This window comes from Oryx dammah, unplaced genomic scaffold, assembly GCF_014754425.2.
Source record: "Oryx dammah isolate SB20612 unplaced genomic scaffold, SCBI_Odam_1.1 HiC_scaffold_2, whole genome shotgun sequence".
NCBI classification, from domain to species: Eukaryota; Metazoa; Chordata; class Mammalia; order Artiodactyla; family Bovidae; genus Oryx; species Oryx dammah.
Genome location: NW_024070186.1, coordinates 40,963,559 through 40,989,364, shown reverse-complemented (window position 1 = coordinate 40,989,364; position 25,806 = coordinate 40,963,559). Strand labels below are relative to the sequence as shown.

The following is a 25,806-nucleotide window of genomic DNA, read 5'->3' as shown; positions in this document are numbered from 1 at the left end:
TACATGTGATGAGACAACAAATACCAATGAAAACATAATAGTCTATACTCATGGGTCCTGATGTAATAGTTCAGTGTTTGGATTTCAGGGAAGAGCTTAATATGGTGGAATATGTTAAGAGATTGGAGAACAGATTAGGTGCTGAGGTGACCAAAAAGCAAATAATGAAGCTGTAGACTTGAGCAATGTGTTTGAGGATTAGATTATCAAACAAATGAACAAATACAATTACACTTATACAGCATCAAATTTACTCAGTTTAATAAGACACAGAACTAACAATAGCATGCAAAGAGTAGCATCACAGGGACTTCAGAAAAAGAGACACTGTTTATGAAGTGTCCTAATGGGATGAAGTTTAGTCATGAGGTTCATCTAGACTAACATGAGTGTGGACCCCATCATCACGGGAGAGTCCATAGGTCCAGATATCATCAGTTAAATATTTTTGTAGTTATATAGCTTTCTGTGAGGATAAATGTATCACTCCAGAAGTTCAGAATAATAGAATACTCAATACTTACTGCAATGTACAAAATTGTGAGGGAACATCTTGGATAATCAGTACATAGAAATCAGTGGAGTAACTCATCTATCTTCTGGGTTGATGTTTCTAAACATTTGAGTAAGGGCTAAAAATTTAGGCTTTTGAAAGGATTTACAGTTCAGATGTTGGCCTTTTCCCTCTATCAGCAAAGAATGCTAGCAATATGTCTGAAAGCAGATTTTGTGTGAGTAAAGGAAAACTAATGATTTACACAGAGAGGATAAAATTTATGTATGGACCACTAAATGATAAAAAAGCTTGAAAGGTATTACTTCCCAACTCCATCTAAAATCCACTGCAATTTTCCTTTCTTAAAATTACTTCTCACTCACCATTACCATTCCTGTCACTACCAGGAAACTATCATTTGTGTGTTGCCTATAATCATACCATTTTTATACTTTACTATGAAATTGGTGAATATTTAACATGCATCACACTGAATAAATGACATTTATTAGGATAAATATGTCTTCCTTTTAGCAAGATCTAAGATTAGGGAAATTAATTTTTTTCAAAGATACACAATAATTTTGCTTTGATTTAAACCTTGATTGATCAAAACTAACATCACATTGTCACTTAAATTCACAAATCTCCAAACATAGCCTTTGCACTATAACACTGATTAGCTAGGTAGTTATATGTACTACTTACAGATTTTCTTCTAGCCAATTAATATACTTATCTTTTATTCTAATGCCTAGTTTTAAGTAAATTGGTGAGGCCATGAATGATAAACCTCCATGGATTCCATCCTCCATATGGTCATGAAAAACTTTAACTCCAACATTTTGAAGTCGTGAGACATACATAAGTCCATCATCTCTTATAATATCATGTTGACAGGTGAGGATGTAAGTTAAGGGCAGATTTTGCAGCTGGGAATCATTGACTGCCAAGGGTGATAACCTAGTATCCAAAAGTGTTGAATATGAAGAGTTAAGTCTTCCAAGAATTGGTTCAGTATATACATAATTTTTCTTGTACTCTTCAGGAAGGAGGGTGCTCCAGTTTACCAACTTGAACAGATACATTGATCCATGAGGCATGTGTTGATTTTTTATCATTGCCTGGGGGAGTGCTTTATCCTGGGTCAAATATAGGCATGCAAATTTGATTGCCACTTTCCATGGCAGAAGTGGACCATGCTCATATTCACGGTGAGATGGCACAGAGGTATCAACTAGCTGTAAGACAGGGTAAATTAAAGCTTGTGCTTTCAGTTTATTTTTTAATTCTGGATCATTCTGTATCTGAAAAAAAGACACAGTAAAATGTGAATGAGTCCAAGCCTTCCAAACTATAGGAGTAGGAGGCTTTCCTCCAATCACATCAGCTCTTATGTAAATAATTATAAGAATGATATAGTACCTCACAGTTATACTTTGAGTGCTTTAAAAAGTGTCATCCCACTTTCATCAATAATGATTTACACACAGGTTTACTCACATATGACAACCAAATAACAAAAATAATTATGTAATTCCTGTGGACAAGTAGTCTATACTGAAAAATCTGACCTACAGTAAACTGAGAAGAAATAATGAATTTAATAATAGAATATCATTGCTCAAACTCACATATTAACTAAATTCAAATGGAGTTCGATCAACTTAAAAAAAAACATTCCTAACATACAACTTGTCTTTTGGAAAAAACAGTGTAGTGGCACTATGGTAAAGAACTTGCCTTCAATCCAGGAGACACAAGAGACACGAGTTTGATCTCTGGGTCAGGAAGATCCCCTGGAGAAGGAAATGGAAACCCACCCCAGTATTCTTGCCAGAAACTTCCATGGACAGTGGAACCTAGTATGTTAGAGCCCATGGGGCTACAAAGAATCAGATATGACTGAAGTGACTGAGCACACACATGCACAATAAACAGCTTGTCTTTTGGAGAAAACAGTGTAGTGTGGTGGGAAATATGCATAGTAATTAACGAAAATTTGAAGGGCAAAAAAAGACACGGAGCATTGTATTTGAAGTTTTTCTTTCTTACAGAAATAAGAAGCATCCTAATATCTCAACTATGGGGTGAGAGGAGCCACCATATATTTTCCTTTCCTTTGATTTTACTCCTGCACTCTAAAGAAGAAAACTTACAAGTAATGTGAGGAGCCTAACCCCAGACCAACAGCCTCAATAGTGACATCTGTAGAAATGAATATACCAGTTGCCACTCCACATGAAAGGCTCAGTGTCTGGAGGGTGTTTCTTGATGTTAACCCCTCCCAGAAGTAACTGACATACAAAATGAGAATTAATTGAAAGTAACCCCAGTAGAACCTCACAAGGGGACGTGATATCCAACCAACTGCAAATTACACACTCAAGGTATAGTGGGGGCATGGTTTCAAAAAGACAATGAAGAAAAACAAATTTGTCTAACAATCTCTCTTATGCCCTTGATCCCTTCCCAGTGTCCTCCATACAGATTATTTTCTAAATCAACTGGCTCATGTCATAAGCAGAGTGGAAGAAACAACAGCAACCCCCAAAACAAAAATGAGACAGAGAAATTCAACCAATACTTTCTCAGGCTAGCAGCAAAGTCATACAAGAGGAGTTAGAAGAGTCTGCTGGTTTTACTGGTAGGTATCCTTCTTCTTATGTTAGTTTTGCTCCATAAAATGTGGTTTTGGGGGTAAAAATTATCTATTGTACTGAATTCATTTTTCAACTATAATAGTTACTGGGGACAACTATTATTTAACTGCACACAGCAATGGTTTTAACATAGACCATTTTCATTATTACAGTAGTGATTCTACCATGCAAGCATGCCTTGTGGCCCAAATGTTGTCTGCTAGCATTCCACTGAAATACATGAACTACAATACCTAAGGAGAACAAAAAATTCCTTGTCATATTAAACAGTGGTTCCTAGACATTGTTCTGTTTCCTTCAAAACTGTTGACTAATTAAAAGCCTTATTTAATATTATATGTCACTTTTCCTCAATGCTGCTAAAGCCACATTGTCTAATGGTAAAATTATGTAAAAGGACAGGAAGGTTTTTTCTATTTTTTCCACTTAACAGCTTAAAATATAAAACCATTAAAAATATCCTAACAAAGAAAGTGATTTTGTGTTAGAGTTATAGCATGTGTCTATTTGTTATAAATATATATTACATATAACACATACAGCTTACCAGTTGAGTCACTCCTGCTGCAAGTGTACCCCCAGAACTATCACCTGAAATACAAACTCGATTGGGGTCCACTCCATATTTTGCAAGGATTTTATCCTGTAGAAAGAATTTGACCACAGAAACAACATCCTCATAGGGAGCTGGAAATGGATATTGAGGAGCTAGTCTAGGGCTTCAGGAAAAAAGAAAAGAAACAAAGCATATAGGATTAAACTTCAGTTGCATATATCCACGTATCTCTCAATTTAATCAGCAGGTCCAGAGAACAAAATTGGCCCTACTTGGAATCTTCAGTTTCACCAGTCATACCTGGACTTCCTACTAACTTCTGTTTTTAAAATAAAATGTAGATTCTTATATAAAGTTTTTTAAAATATTGGGTTCTATGGGAGATGAAAGAGATCAGGATCAACTCATAAAATTGTATGTAAATTTTTCAGCAAAAGTGCAATCAAAGAGAGATGCTCTGCAACATTTATCAAATTCTCTGTGGAGTTGGTGACTAACATTTTTACAACCATTCTTGGGAGTGCACACTAGATTTTAAAAGCAGCAAATCTGAGAGCAAATGATTTGTAGGTGTCATATTAGAAGTTTATCTAGGTAAAAATTCTACAGAATAGCATGTTCTAATATCAGAATTTGTATCATGAGCTGAGTACATGAGTATGAGCTTACATATGACCTGAAAACACAAATCAAAATAAATATTTAAGTATAGTAAGTGATCTTGAATGACAGCTGTAAATGTCATTCTAAGGCAAATTATTAGAACATCTGTTAATGTATCCAACTGTATATATATATATATATATATATTTAATTTTTTCTTTTAATAGATAAACTCTATTGGGTAATCTTACCTACTTACTAAGATTGGGTAATCTTACTCTATACTTTTACTTTGCAAAAGAATTGGTGAATTAATAATGTCAATATCAACCCTTAAATGCTGACCTGATGACCCTTGCAATCTTGTCATATTGTAACTACATCTAAAATATCTGAAATGTAGTATAAATTAAGGAAAATAAAGTATCAAAAATGTATTGTTACTTTAAATGTTCTTCAGGGTACAAAAAAAAAACCAAATATCAGAAGTAACTGACTGAATTCTTAAACTCAGTACAATACACATCACGATTTTAAAAGTATCTTAAAATAATAAAGTGGTATATTAGGTTCAATTATAGAGAGAAAGGGAGAGCATCCTAATTATTATAAACTAGAAGTATCTCTGGAAACATCCAATTCTTCTGGTTGCCCTACAGCAGCATTAGTGAGCAGAACAGCAGTGGTTCCACTTGTATTTTCTATTTAATACCCTTAAGTTCTCAATTAACAAAAATGCTATTATGTTCCCTGTTCGCCATTTGGGCTAGGAGTCTCTAAATATGTTTCTGTACTACTTAACTGATTGGAAAATGGGGGAAAAAAACTTCATTATGAAGATGAAGTACAGAGAACCGCTGAATAGATCATATAGTACTGGACATTTGCTAGTCTTTCTTGTATATTGTTGGAAATTGGGACAAAAAACATTAGCACTTAAGTTCTCTCATTTTGAGAATGATTTTAAATTTTCAGACAGTCCCAACATTTTCATCTGATGTTTCTCCAATTAACAGTATCTATGTAGCCAATATATTCTAATAAATTATAATGAAAATAAATCTAAAAAAGAATATATATGAGTGTAACTATATCACTTTGCTGTATATTGAAACTAACACAATATGGTAAATCAATGGCACTTCAGTGAAAAAAAGAATGTCTATAAAATTAATCTTTTATCACCAACTCAAAAAAAAAAAAAAAAAACTCCACAAAACTCAACATCCCAAATGTATAATGGGTAGCTAAGCACCTAGACATTTCTAGAAGTACCATAGTTGGATTGCCAAAGATGTTCAGCCTGTGCCTCTCAGAAGTCTGTCCAATGACAGGTTGAAGGGAAACTAGGTACCTTTGAGGAAGATAAGATAAGGTAACATTAGTAAAAGTTACTAACATAAATATAAGATCCCTAGGTTCCAAGTCCTTTGGGAGGCTTGGGTGCCTTCTTTGGAAATCAAAACTATGTCACAAGGGCAAAAATTATAATACTAAAAACCAATCACTGTCTTACTCCACTCCAACAACAACAGCATCAACTTTGTTTGCCGTCCATCTATTCAGGAGGTCCATAGGTGTATGCTCTGAAATGAAGAAATTAATATGAAAGTCTACCCTGTAAATAAATGGCAATGGAAAACCAACAACACTGTGAAACATGACAGAAATATGATTAATTGGTGGAATCCTCACATTTCCACTTTTCCTGCTGCCACATGTTAGGATCCAGAGATGAAAGATTTGATGGCTGCCATCAAATGGGGAAGGTCATTGCAGAAGAAAATACATTCAAAGAATCATGAGAATACATACAGAGCTCAGAGAATTAACTGTTAAGTACAATTGAAACAAGTATTGAGAGAGAAGTAGGCTATAAAGTGAAACTGCATTGGAAAATAGGAATACTGGTACCAGTACTTGGATGCTACACTAAAGATTTCTTTGTCAATAAGGTGATAGATTTTACCAAAGAATTTAGTTATAAAATTTATGGCCAGATTTGCATATAACAGAAGCAAATTAGAAAAAGGGTGACATAAACAAGGAAATGGTGGTTAGCAAAAAAAGAAAAAGGAGAAGCAACAGAAGGAAATAAAAATGATAATTTTTTTAAGCATGGAGAGAGAGAAAAAGCTATTTAGGAAGACAGGTGGATAGAATTGGTTATTAAATGTAGATGCTAAGGAACAATAATTGATTGTAATTCTCACACCGATAAAACAACAGCTGAGGAGCAGTTCCTCTGCTTGTTTTCTTGAAGTTGTTTTTACTTTTGTTGTTTATTTGGGTTAATTTTTTTCCTGGACTATTGGGATGGGGAGTAGATATGATTCAGATTGTTTAATCATGCTAACCTTAAATTATCGGTGGTTCATCCAAATATACTGGCAAGCTCTGAAGTTCTGTATATATTGATCTTAAACTTAGGACCGTGATTACAGCTGGAGGTACAGCTTTGGAAATCAACAGCATAGGTGTGAGGGGTAGTGCTGAAAAGTGGAAAGGTCTAAATAAAAGAGCAGGAAAAGTCAAAACCTAATGAAAGGACCACTGGAGAACACAAACACTTATAAAATGTAAAAAAAGGCCCATTTTGTGCATTTGTTTATGTTTGCTTTATTTTAAAGAAGGAGAAGAATGTGAAGTTAAGGGGGAGAGGCAAAAGTCAAAAGAAATTGATTTCATAGAAACCAAAGGAGCAGAGAATTTCAGTGAAGCAAAGAGGAGGGATCATTGTCAAATTACACAATTTAAGAATTCTTAAAGAAGAAATTGGATTCCACAGTGTATAAAAATGAGCCTGAGAAAAATAACAGAGTGATAAGTGACTACTTAGAGAGAGATATTGGGAAACAAGGAAGATCAAGGTAGAAGATGTTGTAACATGTTTAGGTGCCAATAGAGAGGACACATTTATAGACAGAAGAAAAATACTGATTAAAATCTTAACAATAGTAGGAAATATGACCAAAGACAAAAAAGAGATTAAATCTTAGAAAAGATAAAAATGCATTTGTCTACAATATAAGCAGAAAGAAGTAAAGTTAAGAATTAATACAGTCTGTAATTTTTGAGGACACATATGGTTGGCAAGGAGTAAAGAATAGATGGGTGCTGAATTTGCACAGACATCCTTGATAGATGAGGGAGGATAAGCTGAGAGACTTGAAAGAGCATGAGGGTTTGAAAATGGCTTTGATATGAAGGATAGTAACTAAATACACACAAGAGACAACATCTTGAAACCACCTTGAGGGTTTGTAGGATGAGACTGCTCACCAGCGGTATGAGAGTTAAGCCTGTTGATCCTGCTGACAGGCCTTGGTTTGGGTTTTGCTTCCTCCACTTGCTAATAGGACTTGGAACAAATTACTGAACCATTCTGTAGCTACCTTACCTCTAAAAGCATGATAATAGTACCTATCCTAATATTGCTGCTGCTGCTACAAAATCGCTTCAGTCGTGTCCAACTCTGTGCGACCCTATAGACAGCAGCCCACCAGGCTCCCCCATCCCTGGGATTTTCCAGGCAAGAACACTGGAGTGGGATGCCATTTCCTTCTCCAATGCAGGAAAGTGAAATTGAAGTTGCTCAGTCATGTCCAACTCTTCACGACCCCATGAACTGCAGCCTACCAGGCTCCTCCGTCCATGGGATTTTCCAGGCAAGAGTACTGGAGTGGGGTGCCATCACCTTCTCCAATCCTAATATTGTGAGTATCTATCAAATAAGAGTGGACCACTCACCAAACTACTGTAGCATTTGTGATTAGTTTGAAATGTTAACAGATCACAAAGTCAAAATTCTGGGTGTAATCACTCAGGCTGTGTCTCTTTGGTGAAAAGAGTCTTTTCATTTGTTTCTTACACTTTGGAGTTCCTTCAATACAATATCAATCATATTCTGTGCTGTATGGTGAATCAATAATATCAATAGTCTAAAAGCAACTGTATATATGTGTGCTTGTGAATGTGTGTGTGTGTGTTTGAGCATGTTTGAGTTTGTGTCTGTTTGGGAATGTGTATGAGTGTGTAACTGTCTTAGCAATTCCATCATACCTCTTGGAATCATCTCCAAACATTAGACAGAAATATACTTGAGGAGAGGAGCTTGATTACTCAACGTGTATTTTATTTTTCAAGTTCAAAAATATGCATTGGAGTCTAAGCCTCAACGTGATAAGTATTGATGCATCACTGTCTACAATATGAATACGTATTTGCTACTTGCAAGTTGCAGATATTATCACTTCTGAACCAACATTTAAATCAACTTATTCACTTCTGTTTTTCTGAACCTAAAATCAGGTCATTAGGTAATTTCAGACCTAAGCTTTAAATTTACTACTTGAATCTCCCATTATACATTGTCAGTATAACTTTATTTGATAATAACTTTTTAAAGCAAAAATCTCACCTGATATTTTTATGATTTATTTACAAAAAGTATGTGAAGGTATATATATGAACCTTGACTGATACAGTTTTTCTCTCTGCTAAGTACACTTACTTACAAACATAAATTATATCAGCAAAAGTTCTGCCAAATATAATATATAAAAATTATTTTAATATAAATACTTATAATGTGCAACACATACAAACACATATACTCACATACATTTGCTTATATAAAAAGTACTTACTGTAACTTCCAAAGACAAAGGCACCACCATGAATATAAATTACAGCTGGTCTCTGGCTTTCTCTCTTCCTCTTTGGCAAGTACAAACGTACTGGAATATCACTAAATGTTGTATCCATCACTGTAACATTTTCATCTGAAATTGGTTGTGTATAGTCCAGTTTTATTACTGTGGCAAACAATGCTTCAAAGCTTTTAAGGCCTATTTTTTCCAATATCATAGCCTGTCAAAATAAACAAACAAAATTAGAACTTTAAATATTTCAGTTTTTAGTAATATGTAATCAAAGAGGAAGAATTAAAAATGAATAATACTGTAAAACTACTAGAATTCATCAATGAATTTGGTAAAGTTGCAGGTTGCAAAATTAATACACAGAAATCTGTTTCATTTCTATACACTAACAACAAAAGATCAGAAAGAGAAATTTAAGAAGCAATTCCATTTACTGTTGCATCAAAAAGAATAAAATACCTAAGTATAAGCCTACTTAAGAGACAAAAGACCTGTACTCTGAAAGGTATAAGACGCTGATGAAAGAAATCAAAGAAGACACAAACAGATGGAAAGCTATACCATGTTTATGGATTTTAAAAAATTAATATTGTCAAAATGACTATACTACTAAAGACAAACTACAGAATCAGTGCAATCCCTTTCAAATCAACATTGGCATTTTTCAGAGAACTAGAACAACAACAACAACAAAATCTCAGAATTTGTAAGGAGACACAAAAGACCCTGAATAGCCAAAACAATCATGAAAAAGAAAAACAGAGCTGGAGGAATCGGGCTCCCTAACTAATACTACAGAGCAACAGTCATCAAATAGTATGGTATTGACACAAAAATAGAAATATAGATCAATGGAACAGGATAGAAAACCCAGAAATAAACTCATGAACCTATAGTCAACTAATCTATGACAAAGGAGGCAAGACTACACAATGTAGGAAAGACAGTCTCTCAACAAATGGTGCTGGGAAAACTGGACAGCCACATGTAAAAAAATGAAATTAGATCATTCTTTAACTTCAAACTGGAGAATGGAATGGCAATCTACTCCAGTATTCTTGCCTGGAGAATCCCATGGACAGAGGTGGAGCCTGGCGGGCCACAGTCCATGGGGTCACAAAGAGTCGGACATGACTGAGCGACAAACACACTAACTTCATACACAAAAAATAAGCTCAAAATGGATTAAAGACCTAAATATTAGACCAGACACTATAAAACTCTTAGAGGAAAACATAGGCACAACACTGTCTGACATAAATCACAGCAACATCTTTTCAATCCATCTCCCAGAATAATAAAAATAAAAGCAAAAATAAACAAATGGTACCTACTCAAAAGCTTTTACACAGCAAAGGAAACAATAAACAAAAAAAAGACGACCCACAGATTGGGAGAAAATATTTGCAAATGATGTGACTGATAAGGGGTTAGTCTCCAGAATTTACAAACAGCTTATGACACTTAATAGCATCAAAACAACCCACTCAAAACATGGACAGAAGACTTGAATAGACATTTCTCTAAAGAGGACACACAGATAGCCAACAGGCACATGAAAAGATATTCAACATTGCTAGCTATTAGAAAAATGAAAATCAAAACTACAATGAGATATCACCTCACATCAGTCAAAATGACTTTCATCAAAATATCCACAAACAACAAATGCTGGAGAGGATGTGAAGAGAAGGGTACCCTCCTGCACTGTCACTGGGAATGTAAATAGGTACAGCCACTATTGGAACAATATGGAAGTTCCCTAAAAAACTAAAAGTAGAGCTACCATATGACCCTACAATCCCACTCCTGGGCATATATCCAGGAAAGAGTATGGCCTGAAAAGATACATGCACCTCAATATTAATTGCAGCACTGTTTACAATAGCCAAGACATGAAAACAACCTAAATGTCCATTGACAGGGAATGGATAAAGAAGATGTGGTACATATATACAATAGAATATAACTCAGTCATTAAAAAGAATGAAATAAGGCCATTTGAAGCAACATGAATGGACCTAGAGAGTGTCATACTGAGTGAAGTAAGTCAGAGAGAGAAAGAGAAATATTATATGACATCCCTTTTATGTGGAATCTAAAAAGAAATGATACACATGAACTTACTTACAAAGCAGAAAGAGATTCACAGACAAAAAACAAACTCATATCTGCCCAAGGGAAGGGATAGTCAAGGATTTAGGGAAGGTCATGCTATACTGCTATATTTAAAATGGATAACCAACAAAAACCTATTTTATAGCGCATTAAACTCTGCTCAATATTATGTCCCAGGCTAGATGAGAGGGGTGTTTGGGGGAGAATGGATAGATGTATATGTATGACTGAGTCCCTTCATTGTTCACCTGGAACTATCACAGCATTGTTAATTGGCTATATCCCAAACAAAATGTTTTTAATATTAAAAAATTAAATAAATATAATAACACTGTAGGGGTCTCATTGTACATCCTAACACATATGCTATAGTTGCTTCTAAATAAATCCACATATATAGAGTTTTTTAAATGAGTAATCTGATCAATTTATTTGCAGCTTATCTTATATTGGTCTACTTATTTCTTAATTATAAATTTTATCTGAAAAATTATCTGAGAAAAGATTTTCAACTTCCTCGTATGGGTATTCAAAATATTTTCATTTAACTCATTGTAATTTAATTTATATAAAACTTCAGAAAGTATATACTTATCACTTTATTAATAAAGCTATGTCCATTTTTTGAACTGCAAACAGATTCCTGTTTTTAAGAAAGACTTGGAGGAAAAAAAAACATTATTTGTAAATTCTATGCCATTGGAATAAAGCTCTCTTTACTGTTTTTGGTAGGCTTCTAATATCTTTGTAGTATCTTCCACTGAATAGTCACAAAAAAGAATTGTGAAATATTGTGGGGGAAAAGAACATTACATAGCATTTATTATTATAGCTATCTGAGATTGCTAAAATTTTACGAGGTATTAAAAAAATCATATAAGCTGTCTGCTTTATTGATGAGGATACTGAGACCTAGAAAGTTCCAGTTTCTGACCAAGTACTGACAAGATGTAAATACATTTTTCTAGACCACTGTGATATATGCTACTGGTACTCCTCTTTCACTTCAGTTCAGTCGCTCAGTCGTGTCTGACTCTTTGTGACACATGAACCAGAAAACACCAGGCCTCTCTGTCCATCAGCAACACCCGGAGTTCACCCAAACCCATGTCCATTGAGTTGCAGATGCTATCCAACCATCTCATACTCTGTTGTCCCCTTCTCCTCCTGCCCTCAATCTTTCCCAGCACCAGAGTCTTTTCAAATGAGTCAGTTCTTAGCATCAGGTAGCCAAAGTACTGGAGTTTCAGCTTCAGCATCAGTCCGTCCAAAGTATATTCAGGACTGATTTCATTTAGGATGGACTGGTTGGATCTCCTTGCAGTCCAAGGAAATCTCAAGAGTCTTCTCCAAACCAGAGTTCAGAAGCATCAATTCTTATGTGCTCAGCTTTCGTTATTTCCAACTCTCACATCCATATCTGACCACTGGAAAAACAATAGCCTTGACTAGATGGACCTTTGTTGACAAAGTAGTGTCTCTGCTTTTCAATATGCTATCTAGGTTGGTCATAATTTTCCTTCGAAGGAGCAAGCATCTTTTAATTTCATGGCTGCAATCACCATCTGCAGTGATTGGCGAACGTAGAAAAATAAAGTCTGACATTGTTTCCACTGTTTCCCCATCTATTTGCCATGAAGTGATGGAACCAGATGCCATGATCTTAGTTTTCTGAATGTTGAGCTGTAAGCCAACTTTTTCACTCTCTTCTTTCACTTTTATCAAGAGGCTTTTTAGTTCCTCTTCACTTTCTGCCATAAGGGTTGTGTCATCTGCATATCTGAGTTATTGATATTTCGCCTGGCAATCTTGATTCCAGCTTGTGCTTCCTCCAGCCCAGCATTTCTCATGATGTACTCTGCATAGAAGTTAAATATGCAGGGTGACAATATACAGCCTTGACATACTCCTTTTCCTATTTGGAACCAGTCTGTTGTTCCATGTCCAGTTCTAACTGTTGCTTCCTGACCTGTATACAGATTTCTCAAGAGGCAGGTCAGGTGGTCTAGTATTCCCATCTCTTTCAGAATTTTCCACATTTTATTGTGATCCACGCAATCAAAGGCTTGGGCATAGTCAATAAAGTAGAAGTTTTTCTGGAACTCTCTTGCTTTTTCGATGATCCATTGGATGTTGGCAATTTGATCGCTGGTTCTTCTGGCTTTTCTAAAACCAGCTTGAAAACCTGGAAGTTCACGTTTCATGTATTGCTGAAGCCTGGCTTGGAGAATTTTAAGCATTGCTTTACTAGACTGTGAGATGAGTGCAACTGTACTCCTTTCAGTCAATCAGTTCAGTTGCTCAGTCATGTCTGACTCTTTGCGACCCCATGAATCACACCACGCCAGGCCTCCCTGTCCATCACCAACTCCCGGAGTTCACTCAGACTCACATCCATCGAGTCAGTGATGCCATCCAGTCATCTCATCCTCTGTCGTCCCCTTCTCCTCCTGCCCCCAATACCTCCCAGCATCAGAGTCTTTTCCAATGAGTCAACTCTTTGCATGAGGTGGCCAAAGTACTGGAGTTTCAGCTTTAGCATCATTCCTTTCAAAGAACACCCAGGACCGATCTCCTTTAGAATGGACTGGTTGGATTTCTTTGCAGTCCAAGGGACTCTCAAGAGTCTTCTCCAATGCCACAGTTCAAAAGCATCAATTCTTCAGCACTCAGCTTTCTTCACAGTCCAACTCTCGCATCCAAACATAACTACTGGAAAAACCATAGCCTTGACTAGGCGGACCTTTGTTGGCAAAGTAATGTCTCTGCTTTTGAATATGCTCTCTAGGTTGATCATAACTTTCCTTCCAAGGAGTAAGCATCTTTTAATTTCATGGCTGCAGTCACCATCTGCAGTGATTTTGGAGCCCAAAAAAATAAAGTCTGACACTGTTTACACTGTTTCCCCATCTATTTCCCATGAAGTGATGGGACCAGATGCCATGATCTTCATTTTCTGAATGTTGAGCTTTAAGCCAACTTTTTCACTCTCCTCTTTCACTTTCATCAAGAGGCTATTTAGTTCCTCTTCACTTTCTGCCATAAGGGTGGTGTCATCTGCATAGCTGAGGCTATTGATATTTCTCCTGGCAAACTTGATTTCTGCATGTGCTTCTTCCAGCCCAGGGTTTCTCATGATGTACTCTGCATAGAAGTTAAATAAGCAGGGTGACAATATACAGCCTTGATGTATTCCTTTTCCTATTTGGAACCAGTCTGTTGTTCCATGTCCAGTTCTAACTGTTGCTTCCTGACCTGCATATAGGTTTCTCAAGAGGCAGGTCAGGTAGTCTGATATTCCCATCTCTTTCAGAATTTTCTACAGTTTATTGTGATCCAAACAGTCAAAGGCTTTGGCATAGTCAATAAAGCAGAAATAGATGTTTTTCTGGAACTCTCTTGCTTTTTCCATTATCCAGCAGATGTTGGATATTTGATCTCTGGTTCCTCTGCCTTTTCTAAAACCAGCTTGAACATCTGCAAGTTCATGGTCCACGTATAGCTGAAACGTGGCTTGGAGAATTTTGAGCATTACTTTTCTAGTGTGTGAGATGAGTGCAATTCTGCAGTAGTTTTAGCATTCTTTGGCATTGTCTTTCTTTGGGACTGGAATAAAAACTGACCTTTTCCAGTCCTGTGGCCACTGCTGAGTTTTCCAAATTTGCTGGCATATTGAGTGCAGCACTTTCACAGCATCATCTTTCAGGATTTGAAATAGCTCAACTGGAATTCCATCACCTCCACTAGCATTGTTTGTAGTGATGCTTTCTAAGGCCCACTTGACTTCACATTCCAGCATGTCTGGTTCTAGGTGAGTGATCACACCATCGTGATTGTCTGGGCCGTGAAGCTCTTTTTTTGTACAGTTTTCTGTGTATTCTTGCCACCTCTTCTTAATATCTTCTGTTTCTATTAGGTCCATACCATTTCTGTCCTTTACTGAGCCCATCTTTGCATGAAATGTTCCCTTGGTATCTCTAATTTTCTTGAAGAGATCTCTAGTCTTTCCCATTCTGTTGTTTTCCTCTATTTCTTTGCATTGATCTTGAGGAAGGCTTTCTTACCTCTTCTTGCTATTCTTTGGAACTCTGCATTCAGATGCTTATATCTTTCCTTTTCTCCTTTGTTTTTCACTTCTCTTCTTTTCACAGCTATTTGTAAGGCCTCCCCAGACAGCCATTTTACTGTTTTTGCTTTTCTTTTCCATGGGGCTTGTCTTGATACCTGTCTCCTGTGCAATGTCACAAACCTCCGTCCATAGTTCATCAGGCACTCTATCTGATCTAGTCCCTTAAATCTATTTCTCTCTTCCACTGTACTCCTTTACATATAATTAATTGTTAAATTATGTTTTTACAAAAGAGCCTATAAGAAATGGAGGGGGAAAAATTAAAGAGATTGAACAATCAGACAAGAAAAAGAAATAAAGGGAATCAAGATTGGAAAAGAAGAAGTAAAATTCTGTTTGTAGATGACATGATCCTCTACATAGAAAACCTTGAAGATATCACCAGAAAATTATTAGAGCTAATCAGTGAATATAGTAAAGTTATAGGATATAAAATTAAAACACAGAAATCCTTTGCATTCCTATAAACTAATAATGAGAAAACAGAGAAATTAAGGGGACAATCCCATTCACCATTGCAATGAGAAGAATAAAATACTTAGGAATAAATTTACCCAAATAAACAAAAGATCTATATATATAAAACTATAAAACACTGATAAAAGAATCAAAGATGATACATGCAGATGGATAAATACACCATTTTTGTGGATTGTAAGAATCAATATCGTGAAAATGAGTATACTGCCCAAAACAATCTAAAGATTCAGTGCAATCCCTAACAAGCTACCAATGGTATTTTTCACAGAACTAGAAAAAATAATTTCACAATTTGTAAACTATAAAACTCCTACAGGAAAACATAGTAGAACACTCTGACATAAATCACAGTATGATCCTCCATGATCCACCTACCAGAGTAATGGAAATAAAAGCAAAAATAAACAAATGGGACCTAATTAAACTTAAAATCTTTTGCACATTGAAGAAAACAAGGTGAAAAGTCAGCCTTCAGAGTGGGAGAAAATAATAGCAAATGAAGCAACTGACAAAGAATTAATTTCAAAAATATACAAGCAGCTTATGCAGCTCAATACCAGAAAATTAAACAACCCAATCAAAAAGTGGGCTAAAGAACTAAACAGACATGTCTCCAGAGAAGATATACAAATGGCTAACAAACACATGAAAAGATGCTCAACATCACTCATTGTCAGATAAACGCAAATCAAAACCAAAATGATGTACTATCTCACGCCAGTCAAAAAGACTGCCATCAAAAAGTCTCCAAATAACAAATGCTGGAGAGGGTGTGGAGAAAAGGGAACCCTCTTACACTGTTGGTGGGAATGCAAACTAGTATAGCCACTGTGGAGAAGAATGGAGATTCCTTAAAAAACTGGATATAGAACTGCCACACGATCCAGGAATCCCACTGCTGGGCATACACACAAGGAAACCAGAATTGAAAGAGACACATGTATCCCAATGTTCATTGCAGCACTATTCACAATAGCTAGGACATGGAAGCAACCTAGATGTCCATTGACTAATGGATAAGGAAGTTTTGGTACATATACACAGTGGAATATTATTCAGCTATTTAAAAAAAAAACAACAACAACACACATTTGAGTCAGTTCTAATGAGGTGGATGAAACCGGAGCCTATTATACAGAGTGAAGTAAGTCAGAAAGAAAAACACGATGCAGTATATTAACACATACATATAGAATTTAGAAAGATGATAATGACAACCCTATATGCAAGACAGCAAAAGAGACACAGATGTAAAGAACAGACTTTTGGACTATGTGGAAGGAGATGGTGAGATGATTTGAAAGAATAGCATTGAAACATGTACATTACCATATGTAAAATAGATGACCAATGCAAGTTTGATGCATGAAGCAGGGCACTCAAAGCTGGTGCCCTGGGACAACCCAGAGGGTTGTGGTGGAGAGGGAGGTGGGAGGGGGTTTCAGGATGAGGGGACACTTGTATGCCTATGGCTGATTCATGTTGATGTATGGCAAAAACCACCACAATATTTTAAAATTATTAGCCTCCAATTAAAATAAATTAATTGAAAAAACAAAATTAAATTGAAAAAAAAGAAAGAAAAGGTTCTCTGATAGAAATAAGTTGACCAAACTTAAAAAATGATATTTACTTAAGAAATAATGAAAGATAAATACTCTGCTGGTCCACATAGTACAGCCTTGAAGCAGAAATTTCGGCATACTAACATTTCTAAGTAGCTCTAAAATACTACTTTGATTTCAAATAAAAACACACATGCACACTTCCCAGGTGGCTCAGTTTAGAATCCGCCTGACAAACAGAAGAGGCCAATTTGATTCCTGGGTCAGAAGATTCCCTGGAGAAGGAAATATCAACCCACTCCAGTATCTTGTCTGGAAAATTCCATGAACAGAAGAGCCTGGCAGGCTGCAGTCCTTGTGGTTGCAAAGAGTCAGACTAAACAGTTGAGCATGTACACACACAGAAGCAAAAACCTTAACAAAATATTAAATAACATTCCTTGATATTGAAAAATGACAATCCATTATTATCAATTGAGTTCTGCCCCAGAAATGCAAGATTAGTACACTATTTATATATCAATGTAGTTTATGATACTAATACAGAAAGAAAAATTATATATGCTCATCCTAATGTATAATTATAATAACAGATGCTGAAAAACAATTTGGCTTAACTCATCACCTATTCTTGATTTTTAAAAAAATCTATGCAAACTTATAATAAAAAGAAAACTTCTTTAATCTGATAAAGGGTATCTACAAAAAAAAATCATATTTAATAGTGAAAGACTGAATGCTTCCTCCTAAGGCAGGTATGTCTGCTCTCTACTCAACACAATTCTGGGAAGTCACAGTCAGGGCACTAAGGCAGAGAAAAAGCTGGAAAGAAAAGGATAACAGTTTCTCTCTCTCTGTTTTCAGTCAACATAATTATCTAAGCAAATATTACAGGATTAAAAAAAAAACACCTTGAAAAGCAAATAAGCATGTTCAGTTGGAACAAAATATACAAGTGAATATATATAAAAAACATCATTTCAAATGTAGCAATAAACAAAAGGAAATCAAAATTTTTAAAAATTATCAATTATAACAGCACCAAAATTAAATGTCTTAGTTATATAACAATATACATATAAAGTCTTTATCTGCTGAATATTGATGGAAGAAAACTGATGGAAAAACACTGATGGAAGAAATCAAAGACCTAATTAAATTGAGAAATATTTATAAACTGATCAGAGACAATATTGTTGAACTGACAGCTCTTTCTGAATTGGTTTACAGAGTCAACCAATTTCAGACACAAAACTCATTAGAATTTTTAGTCACTACCAAAAATTATGATTAATGGTGATTAATTATAATGATCAAAGCAATTTTGGTGATTAAGAAAGGTTGGTGGACTCCTATAAGCTGGTTCCAAGACTACTGAGATGCTAAAGTAGTCAAAACAGTGTAGTATTGGTGAAAAGCTAGACTCACAGATCAAGGGAAGAGAAAGGAGTCAGTTCAGAAATAAACCAACACAGGGACTTCCCTGGTGGTCCAGTGGTTAAGAATCTGCCTTCCAGTGCAGGGGACACAGGTTCTATCCCTGGTCTGGGAACTAAGATCCCACATGCCTTGGAGCAACTAGCCCTGTGTGCCACAACTAGAGTCCGTGCACCACAAGAAAAGATCCTGCATGACATGATGAAAATTATGCATGCCGCAACTAAGACTGACAGGGTAAAATAAATAAATATTTTTAATAAAATGGAATAACTATGTCCAATTTAGTTTTGACACAGATACAAGGCAATTCAATGAAGAAAGGTAGTAAGTGTTTCAACAAATGATTATGGAACAACTGGACATCCATATGCAAAAAGAATGTATTTTGACCAATTCCTGACACTTTATATGGAGATTAACTCATAATGGATCCAATGCAGTGTGTGCTCAGTGTCCAACTCTTTACAACCCCATGGACTGTAGCCTGCCAGGCACCAATATCCATGGAATTTTCCAGACAAGTATGGGTTGCCATTTCCTTCTTCAGGGGATCTTCCTGACCCAGGGACTGAATCTGTGTCTCTGGCGTCTCCTGCATTGGCAGACAGATTTTTTACCACTGAGCCATCTGGAAAGCCCAATGAGTCCAGTACCTAAATGTAAAATGAAAAACTGCAAACCTCTCAGAAGACAAGATAAGAGAAAATCAGTCATCTTAGATTAAGTGAAAAGTTCTTAGATACAATGTTAAAGAAGAAAAGCTTTTCTTTTTGTAAAGCTAAATTGAACTTCAATGATATGTAAAAGTTTTTGCTATGTAACTTAAGACAACAAGAAGAAAAGCCCCAGAAGGGGAGAAAATATTTACAAACTAAGTATCTGCTAAAAGAATACACAGGAAAACTATACAAAAAAGGTCTTAATGACCCAGATCACCATGATAGTATGGTCACTCACCTAGACCCTGACATCCTGGAGTCTGAAGTCAAGTGGGCCTTAGGAAACATTACTACAATCAAGGCTAGTGGAGTTATGGAATTCCAGCTGAGCTATTTAAAATCCTAAAAGATGATGCTGTGAAAGTGCTGAACTCAATATGCCAGCAAATTTGGAAAACTCAGCTGCGGCCACTGGACTCAAAAATATCAGTTTTCATTCCAATCCCAAAGGGCAGTGCCAAAGAATGTACATATTACCATATAATTGCTCTCATTTCACATGCTAGCAAAGTAATGCTCAAAATCCTTCAAGCTAGGCTTCACTAGTATGTGAATCTAGAACTTTTAGATGAACAAATTGGATTTAGATAAGCAGAGGAACCAGAGGTCAAACTGCCAACATTCACTGGACCATAGAGAAAGCAAGAGAATTCCAGAAAAATATCTGCTTCTACTTCATTGACTACTCAAAAGCCTTTTACTGTGTAGATCACAACAAACTCAAAAATTCTTAAAGAGATGGGAATACCAGACCACCTTACCTGTCTCCTGAGAAATAGGTATTTGAATCAAGAAACAACAGTTAGAACCTTACACTGAACAAGTGACAGGTTCAAAATTGAGAAAAGTGTATGATAAAGCTGTATGTTGTGACCCTGTTTATTTAAGTTATATGCAAAGTATATCATGTGAAATGCTGGGCTGAATGAATTACAATCTGGTATCAAGATTGCCAAGAAATGTCGGCAACCACAGATATGCAGATGATACCACTCTAATGGCAGAAAGTGAAGAGGAACTAAAGAGCTTCTTGATAAGGGTGAAAAAGAAGAGTGAAAAAGTTGACTTAAAGTTCAGCATTCAAAAACTAAGATCATGTCATCATGTCCCATTACTTCATGGCAAATGGATGGGGGAAAAGTAGAAACAGTGACAGATTTTATATTTTTGGCTTCCAAAATCATTGCAGAGGTGACTGTAGCCATAAAAATTGCTTGCTTCTTGGAAGAAAAGCTATGACAAACCTAGACAGCATATTAAAAAACAAAGATATCACTTTACAAACAATTCCGTGGATTGTATAGTCCATGGGGTGGTGAAGAGTCGGACATGACTGAGTGTCTTTCACTTTCACTTTCATGATACAACCACATAATGGAATACTACACAACTTTAGAAAGGATTGAATTTGTGATACTCTCAATGCATATATTACTCTAGAATATATCTTTCTTTTTTATTTATTTTATTTTTGGCTGTGCTGGGTTTTTGTTGCTGTGTAGGCTTTCTTTAGTATGGGCTACTATAGTTGCAGTGTAGGGGCTTCTCATTGCGGTGGCTTCTCTTGCTGAAGAGAATGGCCTATGCAGTGCATGTCAAATCTTCTCGGACCAGGGATCAAACCCGTGTCTCCTTCATTGGCAGGTGAATTTTTAACCACTGAACCACATGGAAGTCTCTCAAATGTATCATGTTTAGTGAAATCCATTAAGCTGGACTCATAATTCCCATGCAGTATGAACCCATCTGAGCTTCCCAGGTGGCTTATGGGAAAAGAGCTCACCTGCAATGTGGGAGACACAGGAGACACAGAGAGGATCCCTGGGAGGAGAAAATCCCATGGAGGGGGGCATGGCAACCCACTCCAGTGTTCTTGCCTGGAGAATCCCATGGACAGAGGAGACTAGCAGGCTACAGTCCATAGGGTCTCAAAGCGTCAGAAATGGCTGAAGTGACAGAACACACAAAAACACACACACACACAAACACACAAACAGGAACCCATTTATGATATTTCAAAAACATAAAGTGTACAAGCATACAATGATCAGCAGTTACCAGATGTTTAGGGTGTGGAAGTGTTTACTAAAAAGGGAAGCATGACGTGATTTGCGGGGTTATGTTTTCATGTTTGATTTTGGTGCTGGTTACATGAATCTCTACCTATATTAAACTACATAGGGCTATATAACCAATAGGCTGACTTTTATGCAAAGTTAAAATAAAATTTAAACTTTGGCATAATGTTGAAGAAAAGTAGAGTCTGAATATAGACTATCTGGTTTGATTCTCAATTCTAAAAATTATTACCTATGTGTCTTTGGTTTTCTTATTCCCTGTACCTCATTTTCCTCATTTATAAAATGAGGATAACTATAGTGACTTCTTCAAAGTGCAGTTGTAAGTGTTAAACCATAGTTTTAAGGAAATTAAAGCAGGACAGGATACATCATAAGTGCCCAATAAATTTTAGTTTATTTTCATTATCAATATATGTGAAAAACACTCTTAAATATTTTAATTGCTGGTTGAAGATAATCATAGTGAAGATAATTTCAATCTAGCAGATGTATCACTTTAAAATGAACTCTACTTAATGCACTGTGGTGACCTGAATGGGAAGGAAGTCCAAAAAGGAGGGGATATATATATGTAAATAGATTAAATTTTCTGTACAGTAGAAACTAACACAATATTGTAAAGCAATTATACTCTAATAAGAAGTAATTTAAAAAATTAACTTTTTTAGGGTTTTGGCCCCTCATTTCTGATTGTTCTGATGATGGGAGTAGATGCTTACTAGATTTCTACTGAACAAACACCAGCTACCGTTTTAGACATCACTATGCTGTCTTGGAAAACATGCCCTCCTACTCTCATAGTAATGCTGCAATTTGTTTATAAATTTCTCACTTTGCAGTTGAAGAAATTGAGCCACAGAAAAATGAAGTAAACTTTTTTAAGATCTGGATTTTAAGTTCACTCTCTTTCTTCTACTTTCAGTCAGTTCAGTTCAGTTCAGTCACTCAGTCATGTCTGACTCTTTGCGACCCCATGAATCGCAGCATGCCAGGCCTCCCTGTCCATCACCAACTCCCGGAGTTCACTCAGACTCACGTCCATCGAGTCAGTGATGCCATCCAGCCATCTCATCCTCTGTCATCCCTTTCTCCTCCTGCCCCCAATCCCTCCCAGCATCAGAGTCTTTTCCAATGAGTCAACTCTTTGCATGAGGTGGCCAAAGTACTGGAGTTTCAGCTTTAGCATCATTCCTTCCAAAGAACACCCAGGACTGATCTCCTTTAGAATGGACTGGTTGGATCTCCTTGCAGTCCAAGTGACTCTCAAGAGTCTTCTCCAACACCACAGTTCAAAAGTATCAATTCTTCGATGCTCAGCCTTCTTCACAGTCCAACTCTCACATCCATACATGACCACTAGAAAAACCATAGCCTTGACTAGACGGACCTTTGTTGGCAAAGTGATGTCTCTGCTTTTGAATATGCTATCTGGGTTGATCATAACTTTCCTTCCAAGGAGTAAGCGTCTTTTAATTTCATGGCTGCAATCACCATCTGCAGTGATTTTGAGCCCCAAAAAATAAAGTCTGACACTGTTTCCACTCTTTCCCCATCTATTTCCCATGAAGTGATGGGACCAGATGCCATGATGCTCGTTTTCTGAATGTTGAGCTTTAAGCCAACTTTTTCACTCTCTTCTTTCACTTTCATCAAGAGGCTATTTAGTTCCTCTTCACTTTCTGCCATAAGGGTGGTGTCATCTGCATAGCTGAGGTTATTGATATTTCTCCTGGCAATCTTGATTCCAGCTTGTGCTTCTTCCAGCCCAGCGTTTCTCATGATATACAGCCAATAATATGAATGTCTCTGTAGTCTTGTTTTTCCACATCATTTTATCAAGAATTTTTGCACATTATAAAATTTACCTATGACAATAACAAAGTGATTATCACTTGAGCAATTAGAAACTGATTGCTAAAATAATTTTCATGTATATATATGCAAATACAAAAGCCATTTCTATTTTACATGTGCAATATTTTAATTCTGTTTTGCATTTGATAAACTGGAAGTTGAAGTCTACAGTTGCATGGTTTCAGAATGTACTAACATTGATATGGCAGGGCAGTAAATTAGCATTAGTTACTCTGAAGTTTAAAGCTATAGAAGCTCTTCAGACAATAACATGGCAGTTTCTCTGTAGGGCTGGCACTTGCTCATTTTTCTCTCTAATCCAATGAATGAAAAGGTGAAGCATTCACAATAAAAGGGAACTCTGAGGGCAAGAGGACATTTGGCACACTTTTAACTTTAGGCAGGAGATACCTTGGGATCTAGTTTGACAGATCTGTCATCTCCTCTGGGTAGCACACTAGACAACCACTTCCCTGGTACCATGCACTGCTCTCTCTTCTCTGATAACTTATTGTCTGTTGATGCATTGTCCCTCAAACTTCCTATGGTTCACATTATTTATAAGGCCTCCAGTTAGCAGCATGCTTTGATAGGAGAGCCTGATACTTTCAGTGAGGTAGATCTTAGTTCAAATTCTAGTATTGTCACAAAAAAAATCTAAAATGTAGCAATTTAGTATTGAAGATAGACAAAAGCAGTGGTTTTCAAAGTATGGTCTTAGAATTCTTGTGGATCTCTGAGAGATATTCAGGAAATGCACATAATACTATGATACTTCTTGCCTTTTTTAAAAGTCCAATTTCCTCATGAGCATGTAGTAGAATTTTCTAGATGCTACATGACATGTAGTATTGCAACAGGTTAAATGCAAAAGCAGATGGTGACTCCAGCTCTCTTCCATAAAGTGAGACATAAATGAGATTTGCAAAAATGGAAAACAATATCACTATTATTTAACTTCTAATAGGTTTGCTATATTAACATCATTATCATTCTTTGTGAAATTGTGAAATTGCTCAGTCGTGTCCAACTCTTTGCAACTCCATGGACAATAGCCTACCAGGCTCCTCCGTCCATGGGATTCTCCAGGCAAGAATACTGGAGTGGGCTGCCATTTCCTTCTCCAGGGGATCTTCCCAACCCAGGGATCGAACCTGGGTCTCCTGCATTGCAGACAGACGCTTTACCGTCTGAGCCACCGCACTGATTTCTTTCTCTCTCTCTCTCTCTTTTTTTTTTTTTTTTTTTTTTGCCACACTTCGGGGCACGCAGGATCTAAGTTCTGCTACCAGGAATTGTACACAGTCCCCCTGCAATGGAAGTGTGGCAACTTAACCACTGGACTGCCAGGGAATTGTTATCTAATGAGGTCAGTTTCTAATGCAAATACTAATAACTATAACCCACATTTTAAAAGTTCATTTAGTCTCAATATTTAAAAGGTATAGAGTTCTGAAACTAAAAACTTTAAAAATGACTGATAGAGACACTAAAACAATACAGATACTAAATGTACATCAAAATATAAAAACATAATCAGTATACATGAGTAAGTTTAAGAAAATACATGATTAGTTTTTCTCAGAAATATAAAATATAAATTGCTTTAAAATCCCTTCAATTTTCCACTTAATTTAAAATTTATTTCTTTTATTCTTGGCACAGTATATTTTGTATTTATTTTACCAGCAAAATTTTATATCCCACGTTTTATACAGGTTCAATTTTGTTTATAATGATTTATTAAATTAAACAGATTAATAATAGATTTATCCTAAAAAAGTCATTTTCAAAATACTAATTACAAGAAACTTTACATGTGCTTGTAACAAGGAATCCCAATTCCCTGGGGAAAAAAATAATTACCATAAGTGAAGTAGTTTTTACAGCAACATCCACGATCCTTATTTTCCATGGTTCTTCAATGTTTTCTGGCATTGGTGTATAAATATAAAAAGCAAAAAGAATACAAGTCAGTCCAAAGCACAGAGTTTTGTACCCCATGATATTCTTTTCACAACCTCTGGATAGTGATGATACAATGTCCCCGTATATATACTAAAATGCTAAGTAGTAGGACAAAGGTACATGACAGAGTCTCTCAAGTAATCTGACTATGTTAACCATGCTGACCTAACATTCAATTCCAAGATTAACAATGACCAGTTGTAACTGGTTCAGCAGTTACACACACACTCTACCTGAAACACACTTCACAATATGTCTTATCAAACATGCAGACAGAATAGCGAAGAATTTAGAACATTGGCAGAAGCTCTTTCATCTTGTGACACTATCATTGACTCAGCACAATAAATTTTACTGAGTCTAAACAGATAAACCATAAAGTCTGTTTCTCCTATTATTATTTTACAAAGATTAATGTGAAGCACTTGAATCTCTTTGCAAAACAGAGATAGAGACACAGACATAGAGAA

The 25,806-nt window shown here is 36.1% G+C and overlaps 1 protein-coding gene across 1 annotated transcript; it reads right to left on the bottom strand.

Annotated features, from left to right (window-relative positions):
- Nucleotides 1-237: 237 nt before the first annotated feature.
- On the bottom strand, nucleotides 238-25,378 carry LOC120858777 (arylacetamide deacetylase-like 2). The gene is made up of 5 exons (XM_040235085.1): nucleotides 25,235-25,378; nucleotides 8,968-9,190; nucleotides 5,835-5,904; nucleotides 3,707-3,878; nucleotides 238-1,803 (listed from the first exon to the last, which is right to left on the bottom strand). The coding sequence occupies exons 1-5, from the start codon at nucleotides 25,370-25,372 to the stop codon at nucleotides 1,201-1,203; spliced, it is 1,206 nt and encodes a 401-aa protein (XP_040091019.1). The 5' UTR covers nucleotides 25,373-25,378; the 3' UTR covers nucleotides 238-1,200.
- Between the last annotated feature and the right edge of the window lie 428 nt (nucleotides 25,379-25,806).